Here is a 22,717-nt window from a genome sequence, read left to right as displayed (position 1 = left end):
AAAAATCAGTTTTTTTAAAAATCAAATTACCTTTAAACCCTAAAAATACCATAAGATAAATACATAACATGTCAATTAATAGTTCCATTGCTAGAATGAACACGTTAGAAATGCATTTTAGTGTGATCACTTGCAAAATACAGCCCCTTCTGATTATTTAAAGAATTTCCCAAATAAATCATTAATTTTCTTAAGAATTCCGTGTCTCCCTACATCCCTCCAGTGACAACCTTGATCAACATAAACGCACAAAAAAAGCATTTTAGTTTCTTTAGAATGTAATTGAACAAATGAAACAAAAGTATTAAAAATTAAACCATGAGTATTTTATTTTACAACCATTTAAATTGAATGAAGGGTGAAGTTTTCTGTGAATATAACAACTGACTGATCTCAGAGAAATAATAATAAATTCCGTTTCAAAGTTGATGAATAGACCCTTCCAAACTTAATTAAGAAGATTTTATTTTGTCTGCTGCTCACCACACTGGTCTGTACCATTCTGAATCCAACACCAACTCTTCCACCTTGAAATTCTCTGTAACTTCTCCTGTTTCTTTAATTCCGGGAGAAGGTTCTGCATTTCCGGAGAAAGAGCCAGAGAGAGTTTCAAAATGAACTTCTTCAGTGGACGTTTTATCTAGAAACAAATCAGAAGTGAGGACTTCATTGTTGTTCAAATCCTCAGAACTGCCGTTTTTTACGAACGTAGTGTTCCCCTCTACCACAGCGTTTTCTTCAAGATCTGCATCATCAAAAGGAGGTACGTTAAACTTGTCTAAAAAGTTCTTGAACAACACCATCAGATCACCAACTCTCTTTTTAAATTCTTCAACAATAATTTGATTCCTCTTATCCGAACAACACAATCTCGCTGCCAATAAACTTTCAGCATTTGCTTTTTCCAGAAGTAATAGTTCCATTCGACTAGTTTCTTCTTCGTTCAGAACCCTCTCCGTGAACAATTCCTCCTCCAACGAATTGATTTTTACTTCATTAGCTTCGTTTTCCTCTCTTAGGCGATGGTTAATGTAAGAACAATGAGACCCACGTGAACGCTCTTTTTCCAGTTCAAGATGTAGAGTTTCAATTTCGTCAGACATACTATCAATCTTAGCATCGGAGAGCTTCTTTTCAGATTCATGGGTTTTGCGTAAATTGTCCATGTCAATCCCCGCAAAAACAAGCGATTGTCCGAGAATGTCCCTCTCTTCAGAAATTGCGGCAATCTTTTTTTCCTGCTGATCACATTTTTCATATAAGCCTATGAGCTGATCGCACAGCTTCATAACACCATTCTGTACACAGCCTTCAAACAATGATTCCTGCAAACCCTCAATCTTCAAATGTTGCAACTTATCTACCATTGATACTTTCAAAGCCTGACCCATAGCTGCATGGCTTATACTCAAATTGTACAGCTCTTCCTGCAAGGACATGTTATTTTCAATTGCAGAATCTCTTTCAGAGGTGACTGTGGCAATCTTTTGCTCTTGCTCGACACGAAAATTTGTCATTCCTTGAAGTTTAAAATACATCCTGAAAATTTGGTCTTGAATATTCTCAGCATGCAGCGTTGACTTCAGATCTTCCCCGGTGATGCGTCTTAACTTGTCGTCAATTGACGGGCAGATTTCACTCAAAGGCTTAAGAGAACAGGCGATGCTCTTCTGTGAATTTTTTTTACTAAAAACTTCCAAGTACTCATCAAGCACCTTCCGGCATCTTCTTATATCTCGCATGCGACGTTCTGCTTTTGCTTCTTGTATTTTACTTTTTCCTGTTTCTGCTATTAACTTGCTTGATAATTCATTGCATCTAATCTCTTGCAATTTTAACTCTTGCGTAACTGTTTCCATGCCCTGATGGTGGATTAGATTCCTTTCCTTATAGAACGCCAGCTCTTCTTTTAGCTTGATCTATAAAGAAAGACAAAATTTTTTCAGCTAGTACATTTGGTAGAAATTTAAAAGCTTGCATAAACTCGTTATGTATTATCATAATTACTATGCATCATTGTGCATTATTATATCCTAAAGAACGGTGCATTATTGTACTTATGTATTATTTTACTTAGTATGCATCCTTGGGTATTATTGTACTTATGTATTAATCTTTAAAAAAAACTATGCATGTTAATGTTGGAACTCATATATCCTTAAGCCTTCCTTCTTCATATATCCTTATATGCATTAACAACATAGCACTTTTAGGAAAAATTTAAAGAAAATCTGCAAAGTTTCGACGATAATTTTTTCATTTCCAATCAGTGAAGAAAATAATCACGGCTTAATAAATAATCACATAATTAGACTAATCAAGAAAATAAAGTCAGGGACATTAAAATTTTCAGATACACTGATTGTTTTAGTGCAATTGAAGATTTGTTCTTAAAAATTTTACTGCGTACTTTTAAAATGTTATTGTTTTCAAAAGAAAACAATTGAAAATATACAAAACACAATTTATTTATTTCGTCTTAAAATTACAGTGTTTTAAAGATACCGAGAAAAAAATAAGACTTCTTAGAGGGCTTATAAACTAAAAATATATTTTTAACCTTTTTGGAGACTAACCATGCTACACATTTAAGAATACTTACAAAGGAAACTGATTAACAACACCATTACACAATTGCTTGATAGCAAAGTTTAATGTCAGAAAGCATCACACTCTTTGTATTCAATTTTCTCAAATTTGGAAAAAGATTTGAATTCTGCTACAGAAAAGGTAGACAATGCTTTTTAGAGTAAAAAAAGGAGCTTTACTAATGTTTTTCTTTGTGCAAGCTTTCAAATTTATAAATTTACTTCTGCAGCGTTGTTTTTACATTCACTTCAATGTTTCCATCGAGTTTTCAAAACTTAAAAATATTTAATTCTTCTATGTAAATAACATATAAGACTTTTTCTATAAAGTAGTGTTAATTCAGGTAGTTTTTTAACAGCCTCAAGATGAATTTTAACGTCCTAATTGAATAAAATAGCTGTAAATTTGATATTAAAAATTTAATACATAATTTCGTCAATTAAAAAATATTTTTAACTTGATACTTACAAAAAATTAAAACAAAAATATGACTAAATAAATCAAATATGATTGCTTTAGTAATCAAACTCGGTTTAGTAGCAGTAAGCATACGAAAATATGTATTACATAAAAAATTGCTTTTATTTGCACGTTTTTAATTATACTTTTAAAAAATCTTACAAAAAGTATTGAAATTAGGTTTAGCGATTAAAATTTTGCAGTAAATTTACTGACAGCTTACAAATAAATTGATAGCAATAATTTTCTTTCAAATTTATGTTATTAATCTAAATAATTAACTCGCAGTGAAAAATTCATAAATGCTAATTCGATATGCATAATACTTTTTTATGAGTAGTAATGCGTTAATGCTTGTTATTTTTATATTTTTCCAAAACATCATCAGTAAAAAAATACAAACCATTTCGTCAGCCTGTCTCTCATCCGTGTTATTTGCCTCCTCACTTTTAACATGCTTAGATTTGGTATTTCCTAATGAGAGCTGAAAATAGAAGAAAATAAGTACCATAAATAAACTTCGAAACTGAATTAAAATAACCTTCATTTAAATCAGTTGCATATTAATAAAATTCAAAATTAAACAATGCATTAAATTCTGTCTTTTTTCAAAAGAATTTTAAAATTTCAGTTTAAAACAAAATTTAGGATTCTAGTTTAAATTTTTTAATTTATGAGTTCCAATTTATTTCAGAACTGTTGGCATGACATGAAAAATTTGAAAATTTTACTATAATTTTGAGAAATATTTTATAAAATCTTAAAATTTACTTTAATTTTAAAATTTTGGGACTTCTGCTTGTCAAACATAAAATTAAAATTTTAATTGAGCTTTTTTTCAAAAAAAAAATTGTCTTAAATGAATTTCGAAACTAAATTAAGATAACTGCTTCATTTAAATCAGTTGCATATTAATAAAATTCAACGTTAAACACTGCACTAAATTCTAATTTAAGTTTTTTTTTAAAAACCAACTCTAAGATTCTGGTATGAAACACAGATAATAACATTTTTAATGTAGAAAAAAATTAATTTCGAAATTTATGAGTTCTAATTTGTTGTAGAGCTGTCGGCATGACATGAAAAAGTGGTAAATTTAAGGATTAAATATGTCCTTATTTTGGGAAATATTTTATAATTTTATAAATTTTATTTTAAATTGATAATTTTAGATCTTATATATATCGAACATGAAATTAAAATTTTAACTGAGCCTCCTTTTTTTAAGAAAAAAGTGTCGAAACCAATCAGGTCATATAAAACACATTTCCAAATTTCATCAGGCAATCAAGCTAGATTTGTGATCTTGATCATCCAGTCAAAATTATCTGATATAAAGCAATAATCAAGGTCTGGGTTTTGAACCCCATAAACTAGTTTTGGACAGGACACGTGGGTTTTACTGTCTTAAACTGACTAAAACTGTCTTGAGCCTAGAACATTTTTAAAAAGTAGAAATTCTAAATATGTAACAATTGTACACATAATAATTACATATATTAATAAATATTTTGGACTTTTTATGAAATTTCATTTTAAGTTACTAAAGGAAAATAATAGAGGGTTGCCACTCAAATCTGGGGAAAAAATTCCATGTGTTTTCCCTGTACATATTAAAAGGAAGCACACAATCACTATGCTATTCAGTGACCTAATATAAGTCTAGCTATAGTAGTTTTAATTGCTGATAAAATTTAAGGAAAGAAGAAACAGCTGAGCATACTTAAACCAAATGATATTACAGTAAATGAAATAGTTTAGTATAGCTGAAATATCATTTTTAAAAAATCAATATACTGTGCTTTGAGGAGCCATCACTCTTAAAATATGAAAGTAGGAAATAAAATTCCTTGTATTTTCCCAGTTTGTGAGGAAAAACTCAAAATTCCCCCCATTTTCCCTGTTATTTTAGGTGATTTTAAAATTCCCTGAATGTTCCGTGTCTCTCCCTGTGGGGTGACATCCCTGTAATATAATATAATAGGAAAAGATTAATAACTTTTGCAGCTGCAAAATTCATTGCAGAACAAAAATGAATACCTTATCCTCTAAATATGAATAAATATGCTTTTAATACTGATAAATTGTCTTCGCATATAGATAAATAATGCAGCATTAAAAATAATAGTAAACTTTCTTTAATAAAGCAAAAACTTGTTTTCATTTTGTCACTTGTTCAAAAACTAATATTTTATTTATCACAATACTTTTTAAAATTGGGGCACAACTTGAATAAAAGGGTTTTGGAAGTTTAAGACAGTTTTGGACGAAGGGATTTTGGACAGGGATTAATTCATTTTGTCCTAAACCTTCCCAGCTCAGACAATAATATTTTGTTTCTTCTCCCCATATTTATCAATTTGTAACATTCAATTTTGAAGAAAAAAATAAAAAAACATTAAAACAATTTGAATACTAACCTGTTGAAACTGCTTCTTCATAATCTCAACTTGTCTAATTAAACCACTGATATCTTCACAGTCTTGAAGAGTGGATGAGCTATTGATGTCACAACTAGAAGTATTCATAATTGATGAATCAGACAAAATCTGGCTGTTAGACATGTTCTGAACAGAATGGGCACAGTCAGAAGTGTCCAACAGAGCTGATTCTGACAAACTGTCCCCTTCACCACAGTCAAAGAGAGGAATCCATTCTTCCTCTGGAACAGATTCACCTAAAAATCAAGATCATAAAGCTCTGTAAATTTTGTGCTTTTCCTTTATACAGGCACTTCAAATATATTTCATGCATAGCTGCCAACTTGTAATTGTGATAATTGCTTCATGTTCCACTAAATATTTTACACACAGAGAATTTTAGGGAATTTTATAGTCACCGAAGTAGAAAAACTGTAATATTTTCCCTTCATGATTGACATTAAACATACTTAAAATGTTATGTATTATGTACACTCATAATTTCGAATAATAAAAGCCATTTAATTCATCAAAGATAATTAAAAAAAAATTTTTTTTTAATTAACTTAAAAAGAGAGCTCCAAACAAAAATAAACGGAGTATTTTAGAACTGAAAAAGTATTGAACTAATTTCTATAAACGAGATTCGCTTCATGATGTATTAGTAAAACTTATTCAAATATTCTAGCATGCAAGCAATGATCTGTACAAAAATTTTATTTCAATTGAGATATTTTTAGGAAACTTACTCATTTTTATGGAATATTCTAAAATGTACAAAAACCAGGAGAATTTTAATTTAAGCAGTAGACCAGGAGAAACTGGAAAAATCCAGTAGAGTTGGCAGCTATGTTCTTTATACAGACATTTCAAATAGTTCACGAAAGAATGGCTAGATTTTTTGATGTTATTTTCGGGAACTTTGAACATAATTTAAAGATTAAATATAAAAATAATTATAATTAAGAATAAAGCAAATGAATATTTAAATGAAAGGATATAAATAATAAAATACGATTACTTATGTATGTAGCAAGCTAAAAAATAAGAATATAAGTTACTGATAAATGAGATACAGCCTTAAATAATAAATTTGAATTAAGTAAATGATTTAAATAAATTACAAAAATTATAAAATTTGAAAAATTGGGTAGCAAAACTGAATGTATAAACTTAATTAGTAAATAGGAATGAAATAAGGGAATTTTAAATAATGAATATAAGCGAAATGAATGAATGATTTAAACTAAAAAAAGAATGCAAACTTTAACACGAAAAAAAATATACTGAATTAATAAATAAAATGCATGCTGATTAATAATAAATAAATAAATTAATCAAACTAGACAAGAAAAAAAGTTGAAAAACTCGCATATCAAAACTAAAAACTGAAGATTGTGAAAGAAAAAAAGAGTCTTAATAATCTTTTGAATCTCAATGTATAAGAATGTTTTAAATAAACTAAACTAAACTTACAACCGATTAATTCTGATTTTCTTGCTTTGTCTAATTCTCGTACAAAACACCTTTGATTTTAATTAAGATTGAAAGCACCAAATAATTCTTTTAATCCTTGAAGGATTCTTTCTAATTTATGCCAGAACAAATGGCTTTACTTTTAGTCGAATTTGAGAAGAAATTAAGAAACACTATTACGGGGAAAGAGCTTTTGAGTTGAATCATTCTTATAAAAAAAAAGGATTAAAAAATTATGAGCTAAGTTAATATTACGAATCATTTCTATAGGAAGGCTGTCTGACATTATTTTTAAAACGCTAAATTGTCATAGGAAACAGAGAAGAGCCGAAAGCTGATAATAAAAAATAATCATGCGAAAAGTAAACTTAATTTTTCGTTAGAAATTGCTCATTCAGATATACATAGCTGCTAACATGGCTCGGAAGAAATCCAAGAATTGCACTAGTTTTCATGATGATTGTAGCATAATGTACTAAACATTTTTACATAGCATATTTTATGGGTTATCAAAATCGAAAAACTGCAATATTTCGCAGTTATGATTGACATTAAATATACTTGAAATGTTGTGTATTATCATAACTTTTAATAGTAATAAGCATTTATTTAATTAAAATTTTTCAAATGATTTTTTTAATTAAATTAAAAAGGGAATTCTGTAAAAAAATAAACTGATTTTCGAACAAAAAAAGGGTTTTAAACTGATTTTCATAAATGAGGCTCGCTTTATTGTGCCTTAAAAATTCTATTCAAAGCAAACAATCTTTGCAAAAATTCTATTTCAATAGAGATTTTTTTAGGAAGCTGACACAATTTTAGGGAATTTTCTAAAATGTATAAAAACCAGGAAAATTTTTATTACACTAGTAGACCAGGAGAAACTGGTAAAATTCATTAGTTTACTGGAAAATCTAGTAGAATTGGCAGTTATCACTATGATAATTTTAATCACTCAGATATGTGATGAATTGTTATATAATTTTTGTTTTGTTTTTCTACTTTAATTATTAACACTATTTTTTATTTATTAAACAGAAGGATCCCAAGCATGACCACACAGCACTTTGAATCAGGATCACTTTGAATTTATTCACTACATGACACTTTGAATCAAACAAAGACACTAGTGAAGATATAATAAGAATCATAATCATACCACTCCTCCATCTTTGAAGTTCAGTAACAGATCCTTTTATGTATTTATTCGTGCTCCTAATAGATCTCTGTAATCTATCCCAGAATCTACTTAACCTGTTTCCACTGAGTTTCACATTCAGTTGAAGACTATTCCTTATTATTTTTGCCCTAGAATAAAAACAGACATCATTAATCCAATGTCAAAATGGATAGGAAAAAATGCAGCAGATTTTACGAAGTAATATAAATTTCATGATAACTGTTGCATAATGTACTAAAATTTCCCCCATGGAATTTTATAGTAATTAAAATATAAAAACTGCAATATTTCCCTGTTATGATTGACATTAAGCATACTTGAAATGATATGCATTGTGTTCACTCATAATTTCGAATATTAATAGGCATTTAATTCATCAAGGATAGTTAAAAGATTTTTTAATTAATTTAAAAAAAGAGTTCTGAATAAAAATTTATTTATCATTTTAAAACAAAAATTTTTTTTAACTGAATTCTACAAATGAAGTTTGCTTCATTATGTATTAGTAATATTTATTTAAATATTAAAGCAAGAAAGTAATAACCTATACAAAAAGTTTATTTCAATACTGAATTTTTTAGAAAATTTACACAATTTTAGGGAATTTTCTTAAATGTACAAAAACCAGGAGAATTTTAATTAAACTGGAAAAATCCAGTAGCCTACAGGAAAATAGTAGTAGAGTTGGCGGTTACGTGAATGTAATATTACAGGAGAGGCTTAAGAAAAATTTTACCGATCTACTAGGGATTATAAATAACAAAATATTCTTAGTAAGAATCTGATATCATTAAAACAGACGTACGAAAATGAAATAAATGGTACTAATTTACAAGAGATTTTAAAAAATAAAATATACTTATTAATGTAACGATGAAGAGAATATTACTGATCAAATATGTATTATTAATGAAATATGTTATTAATAAGAATTTAATATTTTTAAAGAAAATGTTTAGCTATAAAAAGAGTATTACTGATTTATTAGGATTTAGAAATAACAATATATAATTTCCTAAACATAAATTTTCATCTATGAGAGACATGCAGGCACTAAAAGAGCATTACTGATTTACTAGGCTTTATTAATTAAAAAAAAACATAACTATTAAGAATGAGATCTTCTTAGGAAAAGCATTTAACTATGAAAAGAATATTGCATATTTACTATGGTTTATAATTAGCAAAATACAGTATCTAAAGTTTTTATATTTTTATTAAAAGCGCGCAGCCATAAAAAAAAACTATAACTGATTGACTTGGGACTAAAAGTATCAAAATAAAAAATATTAAGAATCTGATTTTATTTCTAAATGTATATTTGCAGCACCTACCGTGTACCAAACTCCAATGAGTATTTTGTTTCACACTCTGATGAAGGTCTTATGCAAACAATGATGGCAGTTTGTGAGTTTCCACCTAAACTCTCCTTCAACAATCGAGTGAGACAGCTCTCTCTGTAAGGTGGTAAGTCTTTCTAAAATAAAATAAATAAATAAATAGATGAATTCTCACAATATCTGAGACAATTTTAAATTCCTCCTTTTTTAGAGAAAAATATGCTATTCTTATGAATACTGTAAGTTCCTTCTGCAATTTTGAAATCATCAAAATGGCAAAAAATGTATGTAGAATAATCGATATGAGGGCAAAAAGAATCAAATAACTTAAATTAGACATTTGAATATAAAACTAGCACGATCTACAGCAAGAAGCATTGGCGGGAAAAAAAATCATTGTCAGTGAAGCGTGTTGTTCAGAACAAATTGGTGAATCAAAATTACGAGAGAAAAAAATCACACATATTAAAATAGATTCAGTAATCAGAGATTTAAAACTAAATTACAAATAAAAAAAGAATAAATTCACTAAAAAATAATGCAAAATAATTTGCTTATCTAACTCAAACTTACTTGAAAACAAATTTGGCTTGTAAAAAATAGACACTATCATATCATGCAACATGGATAGGGAAAAATCCAATAGATTTTACGAAATGGCAATCGTTACATACGATCTCATGGTAATTGTTGCATAATGTACTAAATATTTTACACTTAAGGAATTTTCGTAGTCATCAAAATAGAAAAACTGCAATATTTACCTGTTATGGTTGACATTAAGAATAATTGAAATGTAAAGTATTTTGTTTACTCATAATTTCGAATATTAATAGACATTTAATTCATCAAAGATAGTTAAAAGATTTTTTTAATTAATAATTTAAAAGATAGTCCTGAATAAAGAAAAAATTGAACACTTTAGAACAAAAAAAAGTTTTAACTGATTTCCATAAATGAGCTTTGCTTCATTATGTAATACTTATTTAAATATTCAAGCAAGCAATAATCTGTACAAAAATTTTATTTCAATAGAGATTTTCTTTAGGAAACATACCCAATTTTAGGGAATTTTCTAAAATGTAAAAAAAAACCAGGGGAATTTTAATTAAACCAGTAGGCCAGGAGAGTTGGCAGATGTTGGCTGATATGTTTTCTGTATATTTACTATTTACTATTATAAACGCTTTTTTTTGGATAAAAAAAGGGAAATAAGTTTAAAATTCTGAGTTAGGCCCTAGTTAAATAATGCTAGTTATTTAACTGCGATCTAGGGCTTGACCTATTAAAGAATTATCTTTTTAAATTTAAAATACAATTATTATCCATGTTTTAAACTGATTTTNTGACTGTCTAAGCATTTCAAAGCATCAGAGGAAAAAAAAAGCATGAGAAAATGTTAAAGTTCTATCATTCCAATTACTTCGCTAAAAATTAATAATTTTTTTAAAACTATTGTTTTTTCTTTTAAAAAAGATTTTTTTAATAATTAAAAAAGCAAATTGGAAAGAGATTAACTGTAGCATGGCATTCAGCCCACTGTTTTCTCAAGACTGATTTCAGTCCTCATGACTGAAGAGAGGCACCCGTGCATTTAGCCTTTCTTTTTTAATAAAACTACTTCAATCAAAATCTATATGAAAAATAGTGTAAAACTCCCTTTCGTTATTTCTCTGTGCTGAACATTCATTATCAACGAAATCATGCCTTATTATAATACGTAAAAATATTTTTAAATTTAAATAATGATTATTTTTTGAAATATCATAGTGATATTTTAATCGTGTTTTAAGTCATAATTTAAACCACGTGATAAAATTAACTTGAAATATATTTCATGGGTTCTAAGTTTTACAGTATATCATGTAATGTTTCATTGATAAAAGATATTTCATTTTATGCTTACCTTTATCTCGCTTTTTATTTTGTCATCTAAGAATTCTGCTCTACTAAATATATCATGTGCAACTCTTGGAATGATTCCTAATTTATCATTATCTGATACAATTTATCATTATCTTTTTTAAATATCATAGTGATATTTTAATCGTGTTTTAAGTCATAATTTAAACCACGTGATTTAAACAACATGAAATATATTTCATGGGTTCTAAGTTTTACAGTATATCATGTAATGTTTCATTGATAAAAGATATTTCATTTTATGCTTACCTTTATCTCGCTTTTTATTTTGTCATCTAAGAATTCTGCTCTACTAAATATATCATGTGCAACTCTTGGAATGATTCCTAATTTATCATTATCTGATACAATTTATCATTATCTTTTTTAAATATCATAGTGATATTTTAATCGTGTTTTAAGTCATAATTTAAACCACGTGATTTAAACAACATGAAATATATTTCATGGGTTCTAAGTTTTACAGTATATCATGTAATGTTTCATTGATAAAAGATATTTCATTTTATGCTTACCTTTATCTCGCTTTTTATTTTGTCATCTAAGAATTCTGCTCTACTAAATATATCATGTGCAACTCTTGGAATGATTCCTAATTTATCATTATCTGATACAATTTATCATTATCTTTTTTAAATATCATAGTGATATTTTAATCGTGTTTTAAGTCATAATTTAAACCACGTGATTTAATCAACATGAAATATATTTCATGGGTTCTAAGTTTTGCAGTATATAATGTAATGTTTCATTGATAAAAGACATTTCATTTTATGCTTACCTTTATCTCGCTTTTTGTTTTGTCATCTAAGGATTCTGTTCTGCTAAATATATCATGTGCAACTCTTGGAATGATTCCTAATTTATCATTATCTGATACATCTCCCTGTAAATAAATAATTTGTAATTTAAATTTAAAGATAACAAGACTTTTCATGCGTAATAAACAAAGTAATAATGAAGTTTTTTGAAAACTATATTTCACAATCACTTAACGAATTAAAATCCTTTTTTTATATCCTGTAAATTTACCTCTTTTGCCCCTAAAAATTACAAAATAATAATTTCATCAATGTGATCTAACATTTTCAAAAAATAAATAAATAAAAACGTTTCTAACATTTTTCGGTTTGCTCTCCCAAAACTGATAATCATTAGAGTTCGGGAAAAATATAAGAATTTTCAATAAAAAAAATTTAAAACATATTGGAAATACTTTTAATAATCTCATTTTTTAGCGTTAATATATATGATTGATGTTAAACTGAAAATCTCTCAAACAAATTACTATTAATATATGTAACAATAATGCAAGTAACAATAATATATGTAATATATAACAATAATAATATGCGGTAAATATGTAAACAATAACGTTTTATCTTTTAATTTAGATGCTTTATTTGCAAAATATTTCCATAAATTCAATTTTTACTAATAATTGTCGAATTTTTAAATAAGCAGCTGGAATGAACACGTGATATTTTATAAAAAAGATCCAAATCTTTATTTAGTATTATCATGTAAATTTGGTTAAACATACTTTTCCAAATGAGAAAACAGTCTAAACCATTTTATTTCCCCCCTTCTTTTTGCTCTAAAGAACTCATTTACAAACTCTGTTAGATATAATTCCAAATTATGATAGAACCTTATTACAATTTTAGATTATTACAACCTTAGATTATTACCTTACTACAAATTTAGATTATTATTACTTTACCACAAATTCAATAGTACCGGTTTTGTCAATAGTACAAGAGTAAATAGTACAACTTTTTTAAGCTTTGAGAACTTTTTGAACATTTATTTTATTAAAAAAATTATTGCGTTTTTTAAACTTTTTAAAGAAAAAAATTGAAGAGAAAATAATATACTTTATGTATATGAATAAGATAAACTGCTTTATTTAAATTATTGAATGAATTTTCGATTTTTTCTTCCTCTTTTTTCTAGAGTAAAATAAGAAATTAAAAAATTAAGGGCGCTTACTATCACAGCTCATTCTCAGCAAATTCTACAAAATTAGTAATGACAGAAGAAAAAAAATTAAAGCTATAATTCTGTATAATGGATGAACATTCTCTGACGAGTCACTTTGTTTTCAAAATTGTAAACTTAGCACCCTCTTTAAATTGGATGGCATATTGTAGGCAGTAATTTTTTAACTACTGACTTACTCTATTTCGTATGCATCCTATCAAAAGAAAGAAAAAATTCTGAAATATGTCTTCAGACTGTTAAGCAACAAAACTGAGTTTTAAGAATATCGAAAAACAATCTTTGTCATACTATCATAGAATCTTAACTAACATATAATGAAATGCAATTGTAATTAAAATGATATATTAAGCTAAAACTTTTACCTCCATTGTGTAAGTTTTGCCGCTGGACGTTTGTCCATACGCAAGAATAGTTCCATTGAAGCCAGCCAAAACACCTATATTTAAAAGAGTTCGTGTTCATTAGAATCAGAATAACAACTCTGAAAATAATATCCTACTATACTTTAAAAACTATCAAAAGCATTTGAAGTAAGGAAATTCAACAAGAGTCTAAACCGACTTGGAAACTTTTACATTTTGTAAGTAATCAAATATTAACTTATTAATAGAACATTTCTAACCCCCTCCCAAATACAAAGAATTTAACTTCATTTATGTAAACGTATTAGTAAGTTTGTATTTATAACTTAAGAAGAAGTGTTATAAAAAATACAAGAAAATAAAATGAATCTTAACTTACTGGTAACTATAGGTCTAGCAACATCGTTGTATACTTGCTCCTGGGATGAATTTTGATCAAATATTTGGTCAAAGGTATACACTTTGTCCTAACAAAAAACATGAGAAAAATTAAATATAGCCTTGATTTATCAGCAAAAATAGGATGAATAATATGATAATACTATAGTTTTCACATTGCGAATTTGTAAAATAAATAATAGAAGGTTTAAGAGGACTATTGCACAGTTAATTCAAAATTTCCTATTGAGAAATTTTAGGTTTTTTTTTCTTTTTTTTTTACACTTGAAGTTATGAAAACTGTATAATAACTATAATTAGATAGTGATGTTCTAAATTTGTAGGGAATATTATAATCCCTGACTTTTCCAATTTCTACCAGGAGGCCCGGTTTATGAACAAACACGCATTCCAACATGTACAGTGCAATATTATGAGAAAGTCTAATAGTTTAGTTAACGATTTCTTTAGTATGCTACTATCACCAAATATATTCTAATTTATTTCCCTTCCCTATTATAATTTAATTTTTTGAACTTTAAGGTTCCTGCCAAACACCCTCAACCTGTTTCTAATCTCCCTTTTTTTATCATCCTTCTCAAATTTGCTCCTACGGGGTCAACCAATTCGCTCATGTTTATCTCATTCCTTTTCTACTGTCATTTTGTGTATAGACAGAGGAAATGTTTACACAACCGAAACTATAGTATGTCCATTTATGTGCATGTAATTTTTGTATTTATGTAATTATGTACAACTCTTCTGAAAAGCGCAGAAGTTTTGGTATCAACACTTTTGGTTCATTAAATATTGTAAATTCTTTGGTTTCTTTTACTATATAGGAAAAAAATAGTTATAGATTAGGAGGCAACAAGGACAGGTGGTTAACTTCCGCTATTTTAACAATTATCATAAAGAGTACTGCCTAATGATAGGTGAACTTAATATAACAAAATGAAGAAGATCATTAACTGTAATATTCCATAAGATAAGAGTTATGAAAATGGCAAACAATTCAAAAATTAGCATTATTTCATGGGACGAAAGATCTTTCGAAAATAGAACTTATTCAACCCGTAAACTTTATAAACAAACAAAATTGCGTAAAAAGAAAAAACAAAAAATTTCTAAAATAACATACCGAAGGCAAATGCAGCATTGATTTTTCATCAGGAAAGCTGTAACTATGATCTAAAGCCCTCTTGTCCTCTTCATTCTGCCCTCGAATGCGGCAGCAGACTTTAATATTCATGTTTTGTTGAAATGCCATCTGTGCGCAAAGTCTTTGGATTTGTCTAATCACAAAAAACTTAAATTTCATTAATGGAATTTAAAGAATCGATTGCAACATTGCTGTGGATATGAAAAGTATAAAATTCATGATGTATATAAATATAATTTTAAAAAAAACCTTAGAATTCGAAATTTCTTAAGGAAGATACGAAAGTTTAGATTTTCCATTTGACTTTCTGAAAACTGACTGGAAACGATTTGTAATTGACTAAGTTATAAAGTTATATTATCATAAAATTAGGCCATTACAAAGCTGTCAATATGAACGATAAAAAATCTGATTGAGATAAAAAAAATATATATTTCTAAACTGAACTTGAAAACTTTCAACAAGATAAAAGAAGAAGAGATGAAAAGACGAAGGTGAGACGAAAAGATGAAAGAGGGACGAAAAGATGAAAGAGAGGTGAAAAGAGAGACGAAAAGAGGAAGGGTGAAAAGATGAAAGAGAGATGAAAAGAGGAAAGAAATAGGAGAAGATGAAAGAAAGAGAGAAGATGAAGAAGGAGAGATGGAAAAAAAATGAAAGAAATTGAAATGAAAAATAAAAGAAAAAGATGAAGAAAAGAAAAGATGAAGATGAAAAAGATGAAGATGAAAGAAAAGAAAAAGAAAAGATTTACCATTTTCAACTCATCTTTGACACAACTGGCAGGTTAACTCAAAAGGATAGTAATTCCATTATTTTTTTTAAAAAAATCCGAATTAAAAATTTCAAAATTTGACAATAGTGTAGCTTCTATCACTAAAGGTGTAAAATCCAATTATTACAAGCAAGCAACGCATATTCTTTTTCATTTAGTTTAATTTTTTTAACAAATTTTCAGCGATTTTCGTTTTTGAAAATATTAAAATAATATCTACAAATCTAAATGAATTTCGATTTCCGGATGAATATTCAATAATGTATATGAACACAGTTCCTCTTTCAAGTTCTCTTAAATTCCTAATTCGGCAAAGTTCTTTGATCACTGACTCGGCTGCTAGAAAGAAATAGCCAATGCAGCCGGCTCCTAGATATGGAAGAAAATATTTTACTAAAAATCATAACAAACTCTTAACTACTTTTAGTCCTTTTCTTATTGGTTTGTCTAACTTGAAATATGAATATTTACACACACATCTTTTTAATTATATCTTTAGATAAACCTTTCATTAGCAATAAAATTTATATGATATAGGTTGGAAACTAAATCAAAAAATAAATACTTTCACATTGTTCCAAAAACCAGAAATCTCCGACAAAATTAATATTCCATAAATTAAAATATTCAATTATTTAGCTGTATTATTCGTATATACTAATTTTCAAGTGAGAAAAAACTAAGTTAATAATTTATTTTAATATGAAATTTATATTCTATTTAAAAATTTTCTCTTTTTTTCTTGAAAATTTTATAGCATTTATGCAAAAAAATATTTTCTATTAAATTAAAAAACAAACATAGAAAACTGTAGACTTGGTAGTTACAGAACGACATACCACACAGCAAATAAACACAATAATATGAAACACAAACAAATTGATAATTTTTTTGATTTAATTTTCAAATTTTCATATTCTGTGACAAATTCTTAATGATTCGAGGCTCTAAATATAAATGTGTTGTAAAATAGGAATAAAAAGAGTTAAAGATTAAATAAATAAAGATAAAAAAACAAGTTTTAATGAATTTCTTCACACGGGAGTATAATTTCCAAAGAAAATTTCTATTTCTGCTCCTCTGACAAAAGTTAAATACAGTTTTAGTTTTTTTTATATTACTCAAATATGCATGGAACTTATAGCATGCAGTTAATTTCAATTCTGAGCAGCAATTAATTTTAATGTGAGTAATATTTGTTTGCTAAATTACTAATAAAAGTTTTCATTGTATTTTGAATTTTTTTTATTGGATTATAAAATTACTTCTAAAATTTTGGAAGAAATGAGAAAAGCTAAATGATTGCGTAGTTTTCTTTAAAGCTACTATTTGCATGCCTAATTTGAATCATATTTTTCTCTTCTTTTAATTCTAAACGTATTTTGCAATTATCAGAAGGGTTTAAATTTTAATTCAATGTGTTAATTTTTCTTTAGCTATTTTTGAAACAAGCAGAGTTGGATTAAACAAAAACAGCTTAAAACCATGTTTTAGTCTTAGGAATCTTAGAAAAAGATTAGAAACTACACTTAAATATTATCTACAAATCTAGATGAATTTCAATTTCCTGATGAATATTAAGTAATGTATAGTAACAGAGTAACAAAAAGAATCCGTTAAAAAAAATCCGAATCAAATTTTAAATTTTAACAAAAACATAGCTACTATACAAAATCCAGTAATCATTACAGGCAGGCAATGTATATTCTTTTTCATTTAAGTTTTCCATTTTTCCGTTAAGTGTAATTTTTCCGTTTCGATTTAAGTTATAGGAATTTTATTGTCTACAAATTAAATAAATATTAAAATACTATCTGAAAATATACTCAGAGACTATTAAAATATTATCTACAAATCTCAAGGAATTTCGATTTCCGGTTGAATATTAAATAACGTATAGTAACAGGCATTTTCTTTTATGCTTGTTATATTCTTAAATTATAAATTACGATTACGATACATACGATTTAAGATACGATATACATATAGTTTAGGAAAAATTATAACTTAAAAGTTTAATGACACTCTTAATCACTTTTAGTATTCTTTTTTTTAACTATTTGACTGAAGTTGAAATATGATAGTTTGAGCATCATTATTTTCTTCAAATAAATCTTTGATCAGCTATGAAAACTTAAATAATGCTAATCCAATAATTAAATGATGCCTTAAATAATGCCAATCCAATTTTAAATATCACTAAATAATAAAACCTTCTTGAAACTAAGTATTTAAAAGGGCTTACATTCTAGTACTAAGTACTTAAAATATAATATAGGTACATCACATTAGTTTTACATATGATGAGTGAGAAGAAAGACAAAGGTATAAAATGATATATTATATTTACAGAACAATTCAAAATTTATAATAATTATGGAGAAAATTTTTCGATGATTAAACTGCTTAAAATGATTGAAAAAAACTTCAACTCCATGCGAATAAACAAATGAGAAAATTTAGCATACCAAAAAATCAAAGTTAAGGTTACACTAGAAGTATTAGTTTGAAGATAAGTACAAAAGTTTTCAAATAAATGCAAAACCAAAAATCAAAAAGGATCAAAAATTTTTGAGTCTCTAACGATTCAATTCAAAATAATAATGAAATTAACAATACATTAGTTAATTTTTCTAATTGATAAGTACAAATAACAGACAACCAAAATAATTAAACAATTTATAACAAAATTAAATTATTAACTGATAACCCATAATTAAATAATTCCACATTTTAGACAAAACTAATAAATTGTCTAGAATAAAGTAATTTAGTCGATTATTAGAAAGCGTTTGTACTAATAATTAAAAAAATTTCTTTGCTTAAAGTAATTATTATCTTTGAAAAATAAACGTAAATTTAGTCCTTGAATGTAGCAAGGAAAATTAACAAATTTAAGTTTATAGGCGGTCAAAATTTTAAGTATTCATTTTAAAAATATTTGTAATAAATTATTACAAGAATTATTTATTTTTGATTAAAAATTAGTTGAACTGATAAACATATTTATTTAATAGATAGAAAAAAATCAAATAAATATATATTCATAGTAAAACTAGACATTTTAAACGGTATCGTATTTAAAAATGGTTTTAAAAATTTTACTAATAAATTTATTAAGGAAAAGAATAAAATAGAAAAGAATAATATGTAATTATCAGTTGGAACTAAGAGTAATTATTACTCGAAAATTATAAAAACATTTGCTGACAAATTAAAAACTGATAAAATTGTTTAAAGAACTTAACCAAACATTATTTTTGTTTAAATTAATGAAATATGTTTTTCTAAAAAAAAGCTATTGTTATATTTATCATTCAAAGCAGATAATAAAAAGTGATATTACGGTTGGTATTAATGATAAATCAAATGAATTGGTAGAAATAAAAATACATTTATAAAAAAAAATAAAAAAAACGCAATTAAGCCCGCAAATCAGGAATTTACCTTTGCTTAAGCAATTTAGACTCCTTTTAAAACTAAATTTAAATTAGTTAAGTACTCTTGTATTTCATTTGAATTATTTTAATGGATTAATTATTATTTGAATGCGTTAATTTATTATTTAATTTTAAATTTAACAGCTGAATAATAACTATCAAAGCTAGCTATCTTTAGGGAGAGAAAAATAAATGCCTAAATATGATTGTTTAAAAATTAACGTTTACTAGATTATTTATAGCAGATAATAAAAAGTTATGATAAAAAGCGGTAATAAAAGGCTTCATGGTAATTAATCAAAATAAAAAGGTTTGGTTTATATACATATATATTTTTTTGTTAGCAAATTAAACACACAAAAAAAGTTAAATAATTAAATTAATATAACCGGTAATTAAGAAAAACTAACTTTGCATAAGAAATTTTGATTTCTTTTGAAATTAAAGTTTATTTAAATTAAATTAATTTATTACAATTGATTTTGATCTTAATATATATTTATAAATATTTATTTTAATGTATTAATCAGTATTTGACTGTGTAATTTATTATCTAATTTAAAATTAAATATTCAATAACATTTATCAAAACTAGTTAATTAATTAAAAAACTATTTGCAATTAATAGAATAATACTCAACAACTTAATTAGTAGAATAATACTCAACATTTTTTAAGCAATTGATAATATATAAAAATTCAAGTAACATTTATAAAGAAACCAAACTTGTTGGCAAAAGGCGAATAAAAAAAGGATTAATGGAAGATAAAAGGATGGAAAAAAACAGGAAAATAAATAATTTTACTTTATTTTCTATTTCAACTTATTAATGACAGAAATATGATAGTTATTGTACCGTTTCAATAATGAATGATTCATAACGGTTACCGTTAGCTACTTATGAGGCTTTGGTATTGCCTACTTTACAAATGTATATCAAGTTTGAAATAATCATAAAGATAACAATTAAAATATAATTTAATAACTCATAATTATTATATAAATAATCAACGTTAACATAGACCTTACCCAAAAAGATTAGAGTTGTATTTCTCAAGAAAACGCACAACAAGTGGAAAAAGGAAAACTGAAATACTAACCCTGGCGTCGGTACTCGGTTCAACACCAAACCACCCACAGCTTTTAGTTAACTGTAGTAATAGTGTTTTCCTATTGGTTTGTAAGATTCAACGTACTTTATGACGTTGGATAGAAGGTGGATCCAATGTATAATTTGTTTAAAATAAGAACTCCTCCAGACATTCGTCTGGACCCCTGTCGGTGACTATGGTAACAAGGTATGACTATTTCAAGTAGGGGTGCAGGGTCGGATCTCTATTTTTGAGTGGTTTCGGCTCGGGTCGGCCAGAGAAAGGGAATCTTTTTCATCAGTCTATTGTGTTAGTCCAGTCCTAGAGCGAAGCAACCCTCCCTAAAATGCGCCGTTCTTGTTTCCATAGCACCAGGAGGCCTCAGACTTTGAGGCGGGAGGAGTTCTTAGACAGCAATAACTATCCAAACAATAAAAACCAGTTCTTCTGAAAGATTCAAAACATTGAAATACAATGAAAGCAAAAGTATGAATAGTCAAGCTATTCCATTCCTAAGATGGATGTAGAACATATATTTTAAATAATTTTCGGGTTTAATAGAATTATTTTAAATAATTTTCTAAACGGGAGATAAAATTTTGTTCTGGAACTGAGAGTAATTTTTTAAAAAAGGGAAATAATAATCATTTATAAATTATTTGACTAATTCTAATTACTTACTGAGTCTGCCTATAAGGAGGGTTTATAACTTATGGATACCAGCCCTGCTTGGGCCTACTTGTCTATTTTTTGTTCATTTTTAAGTTTACGTTTATGAATGCATTTAAACGGAATCAAGGCTAATGAATTTCATTATTATTATTACATTTGAATGTATTTATCATTTAATTTAATGTTAATTTAAATTTAATAACTGCCTGAAATATTTCGAATTATAACGCAAACACCAGCATTAATTTATGTATCTAAATTTTATGCAAAATTTCGAAATGTGAGGGAATTTAGATATGAACCAAGTATTGATTATTTAAAAATACGGATGATAAACCGTTTAGAATTTTTAAACAATAAGCAATTTTTATTTCAGAACTTTCAAACCACGTGTTTTCATCTTAGGTGGTTATTAGCATTATCTACCGTCAAAAACGATAGTGAAATAGGGTTCACTTTCACTATTTACTGAACTGAAGTGTATTCTGAGTATTCGGCAGGAAATCTGAGTCCTTTTGTATGCTTTCATTAGCCTAAGTAAATTTCTTTTCAATGATTTCTATAAGTTTATCAACGATATTTTTTTTTCCTCTAAAAACCATATTTACTATTTTCGAGAAGTGTTCTAAGAGGTGGTTCTTTTTACAAGAAAAACACGCGGTATACAAATTTTTCTCGCTTTATTTTTTCTGAGACTATTCAGCTCTCTAAACGTGTTTTATTAAGCGAAAAAGGCTGCTCGTAACCAAAGTAAACTTCAGGTACTTAGAATAGAAATTAAAATGCTCATAGGGGATTTTTTTTGTGTTGTTCGTTGTTGGAAGTGAAGAGATTGGTACGGTAGTAGATTTTGTCAAAATAATTCCATGGTTCATGAATAAAAGCTTCTTACAGATTTGAGTTCTCACGTACATCTATATATATATAAATATATATATATATATAAAATGAATCATTACATTTCCCCCTCCCAAAAATGGCATACGTTTGTTAATACTTTTCTATTTATTTCTATATTCTAAGTTAAAAGGATACTTTTGAGGAATTAAAATGTGGCTAACTGTAATAATTAGAATGTAATACAAAATATCCAAATACAAAACTCTTCAATAAAGGCAATTTTTTAAATATGACTAGTATTTTGTTCATAGGAATCTACTTTTTATGACACTCAGTCTATTTGAGTTCTATCACAGAACATTTTGTCTTTCTTAATATATTACCTCCTAATATTTGTGGATTCTCCTTAGGTAAGACTTTTCTTATATTTTTATCTACACTAGAATTTTCTCTTGAGCTAATTTGATTGATTAGATATCCAATGAGTTTACTTTTGTATTTTTGGCAATGATAAGATTTGTTTAGTATAGACAAAGGCTATTAAAAACACCAAATGAAAATAAATGCAAATATTGTGAACATGACAAAAAATTAAGTTGAGATCT

The 22,717-nt window shown here is 26.8% G+C and overlaps 2 protein-coding genes across 4 annotated transcripts; both read right to left on the bottom strand.

Moving 5' to 3' along the window:
* Positions 1-304: 304 nt before the first annotated feature.
* Positions 305-11,058, bottom strand: LOC122268364 (kinesin heavy chain-like). The gene is made up of 6 exons (XM_043048500.2): positions 11,005-11,058; positions 9,459-9,601; positions 8,104-8,252; positions 5,469-5,725; positions 3,452-3,532; positions 305-1,919 (listed from the first exon to the last, which is right to left on the bottom strand). The coding sequence occupies exons 1-6, from the start codon at positions 11,056-11,058 to the stop codon at positions 480-482; spliced, it is 2,124 nt and encodes a 707-aa protein (XP_042904434.2). The 3' UTR covers positions 305-479.
* A 1,060-nt stretch (positions 11,059-12,118) lies between these two features.
* On the bottom strand, positions 12,119-20,767 carry LOC122270584 (kinesin-1 heavy chain). 3 transcript variants are annotated; one of them, XM_043048503.2, is made up of 5 exons: positions 20,610-20,767; positions 15,273-15,426; positions 14,133-14,220; positions 13,754-13,827; positions 12,119-12,273 (listed from the first exon to the last, which is right to left on the bottom strand). In XM_043048503.2, the coding sequence occupies exons 2-5, from the start codon at positions 15,399-15,401 to the stop codon at positions 12,154-12,156; spliced, it is 411 nt and encodes a 136-aa protein (XP_042904437.1). In that variant the 5' UTR covers positions 15,402-15,426; positions 20,610-20,767; the 3' UTR covers positions 12,119-12,153. The 3 variants fall into 3 exon arrangements, with proteins under 3 accessions (XP_042904437.1, XP_042904438.1, XP_042904436.1); XM_043048504.2 differs by having other exon boundaries at positions 15,273-15,440; positions 20,539-20,759; XM_043048502.2 differs by having other exon boundaries at positions 20,539-20,756.
* Positions 20,768-22,717: the final 1,950 nt, after the last annotated feature.

This window comes from Parasteatoda tepidariorum, chromosome 5 (genome assembly GCF_043381705.1).
Source record: "Parasteatoda tepidariorum isolate YZ-2023 chromosome 5, CAS_Ptep_4.0, whole genome shotgun sequence".
NCBI lineage: Eukaryota > Metazoa > Arthropoda > Arachnida > Araneae > Theridiidae > Parasteatoda > Parasteatoda tepidariorum.
Note: the sequence above shows the minus strand (reverse complement) of the source record. Positions and strands in the feature narration are given on the sequence as shown.

Excerpts from the sequence above, each read along its gene's own strand:
- LOC122268364 (XM_043048500.2), bottom strand. The coding sequence starts at position 11,058 with ATGCACGGGTGCCTCTCTTCAGTCATGAGGACTGAAATCAGTCTTGAG. Across the intron at positions 9,602-11,004 it reads AAATCAGTCTTGAGAAAACA|AAAGACTTACCACCTTACAG; the intron begins GTGGGCTGAATG and ends ATTTTATTTTAG. Across the intron at positions 1,920-3,451 it reads AGAGACAGGCTGACGAAATG|ATCAAGCTAAAAGAAGAGCT; the intron begins GTTTGTATTTTT and ends CTTTCTTTATAG.
- LOC122270584 (XM_043048503.2), bottom strand. The coding sequence starts at position 15,401 with ATGGCATTTCAACAAAACATGAATATTAAAGTCTGCTGCCGCATTCGA. Across the intron at positions 14,221-15,272 it reads CAATGCTGCATTTGCCTTCG|GACAAAGTGTATACCTTTGA; the intron begins GTATGTTATTTT and ends GTTTTTTGTTAG. Across the intron at positions 13,828-14,132 it reads TGCTAGACCTATAGTTACCA|GTGTTTTGGCTGGCTTCAAT; the intron begins GTAAGTTAAGAT and ends TTTTAAATATAG.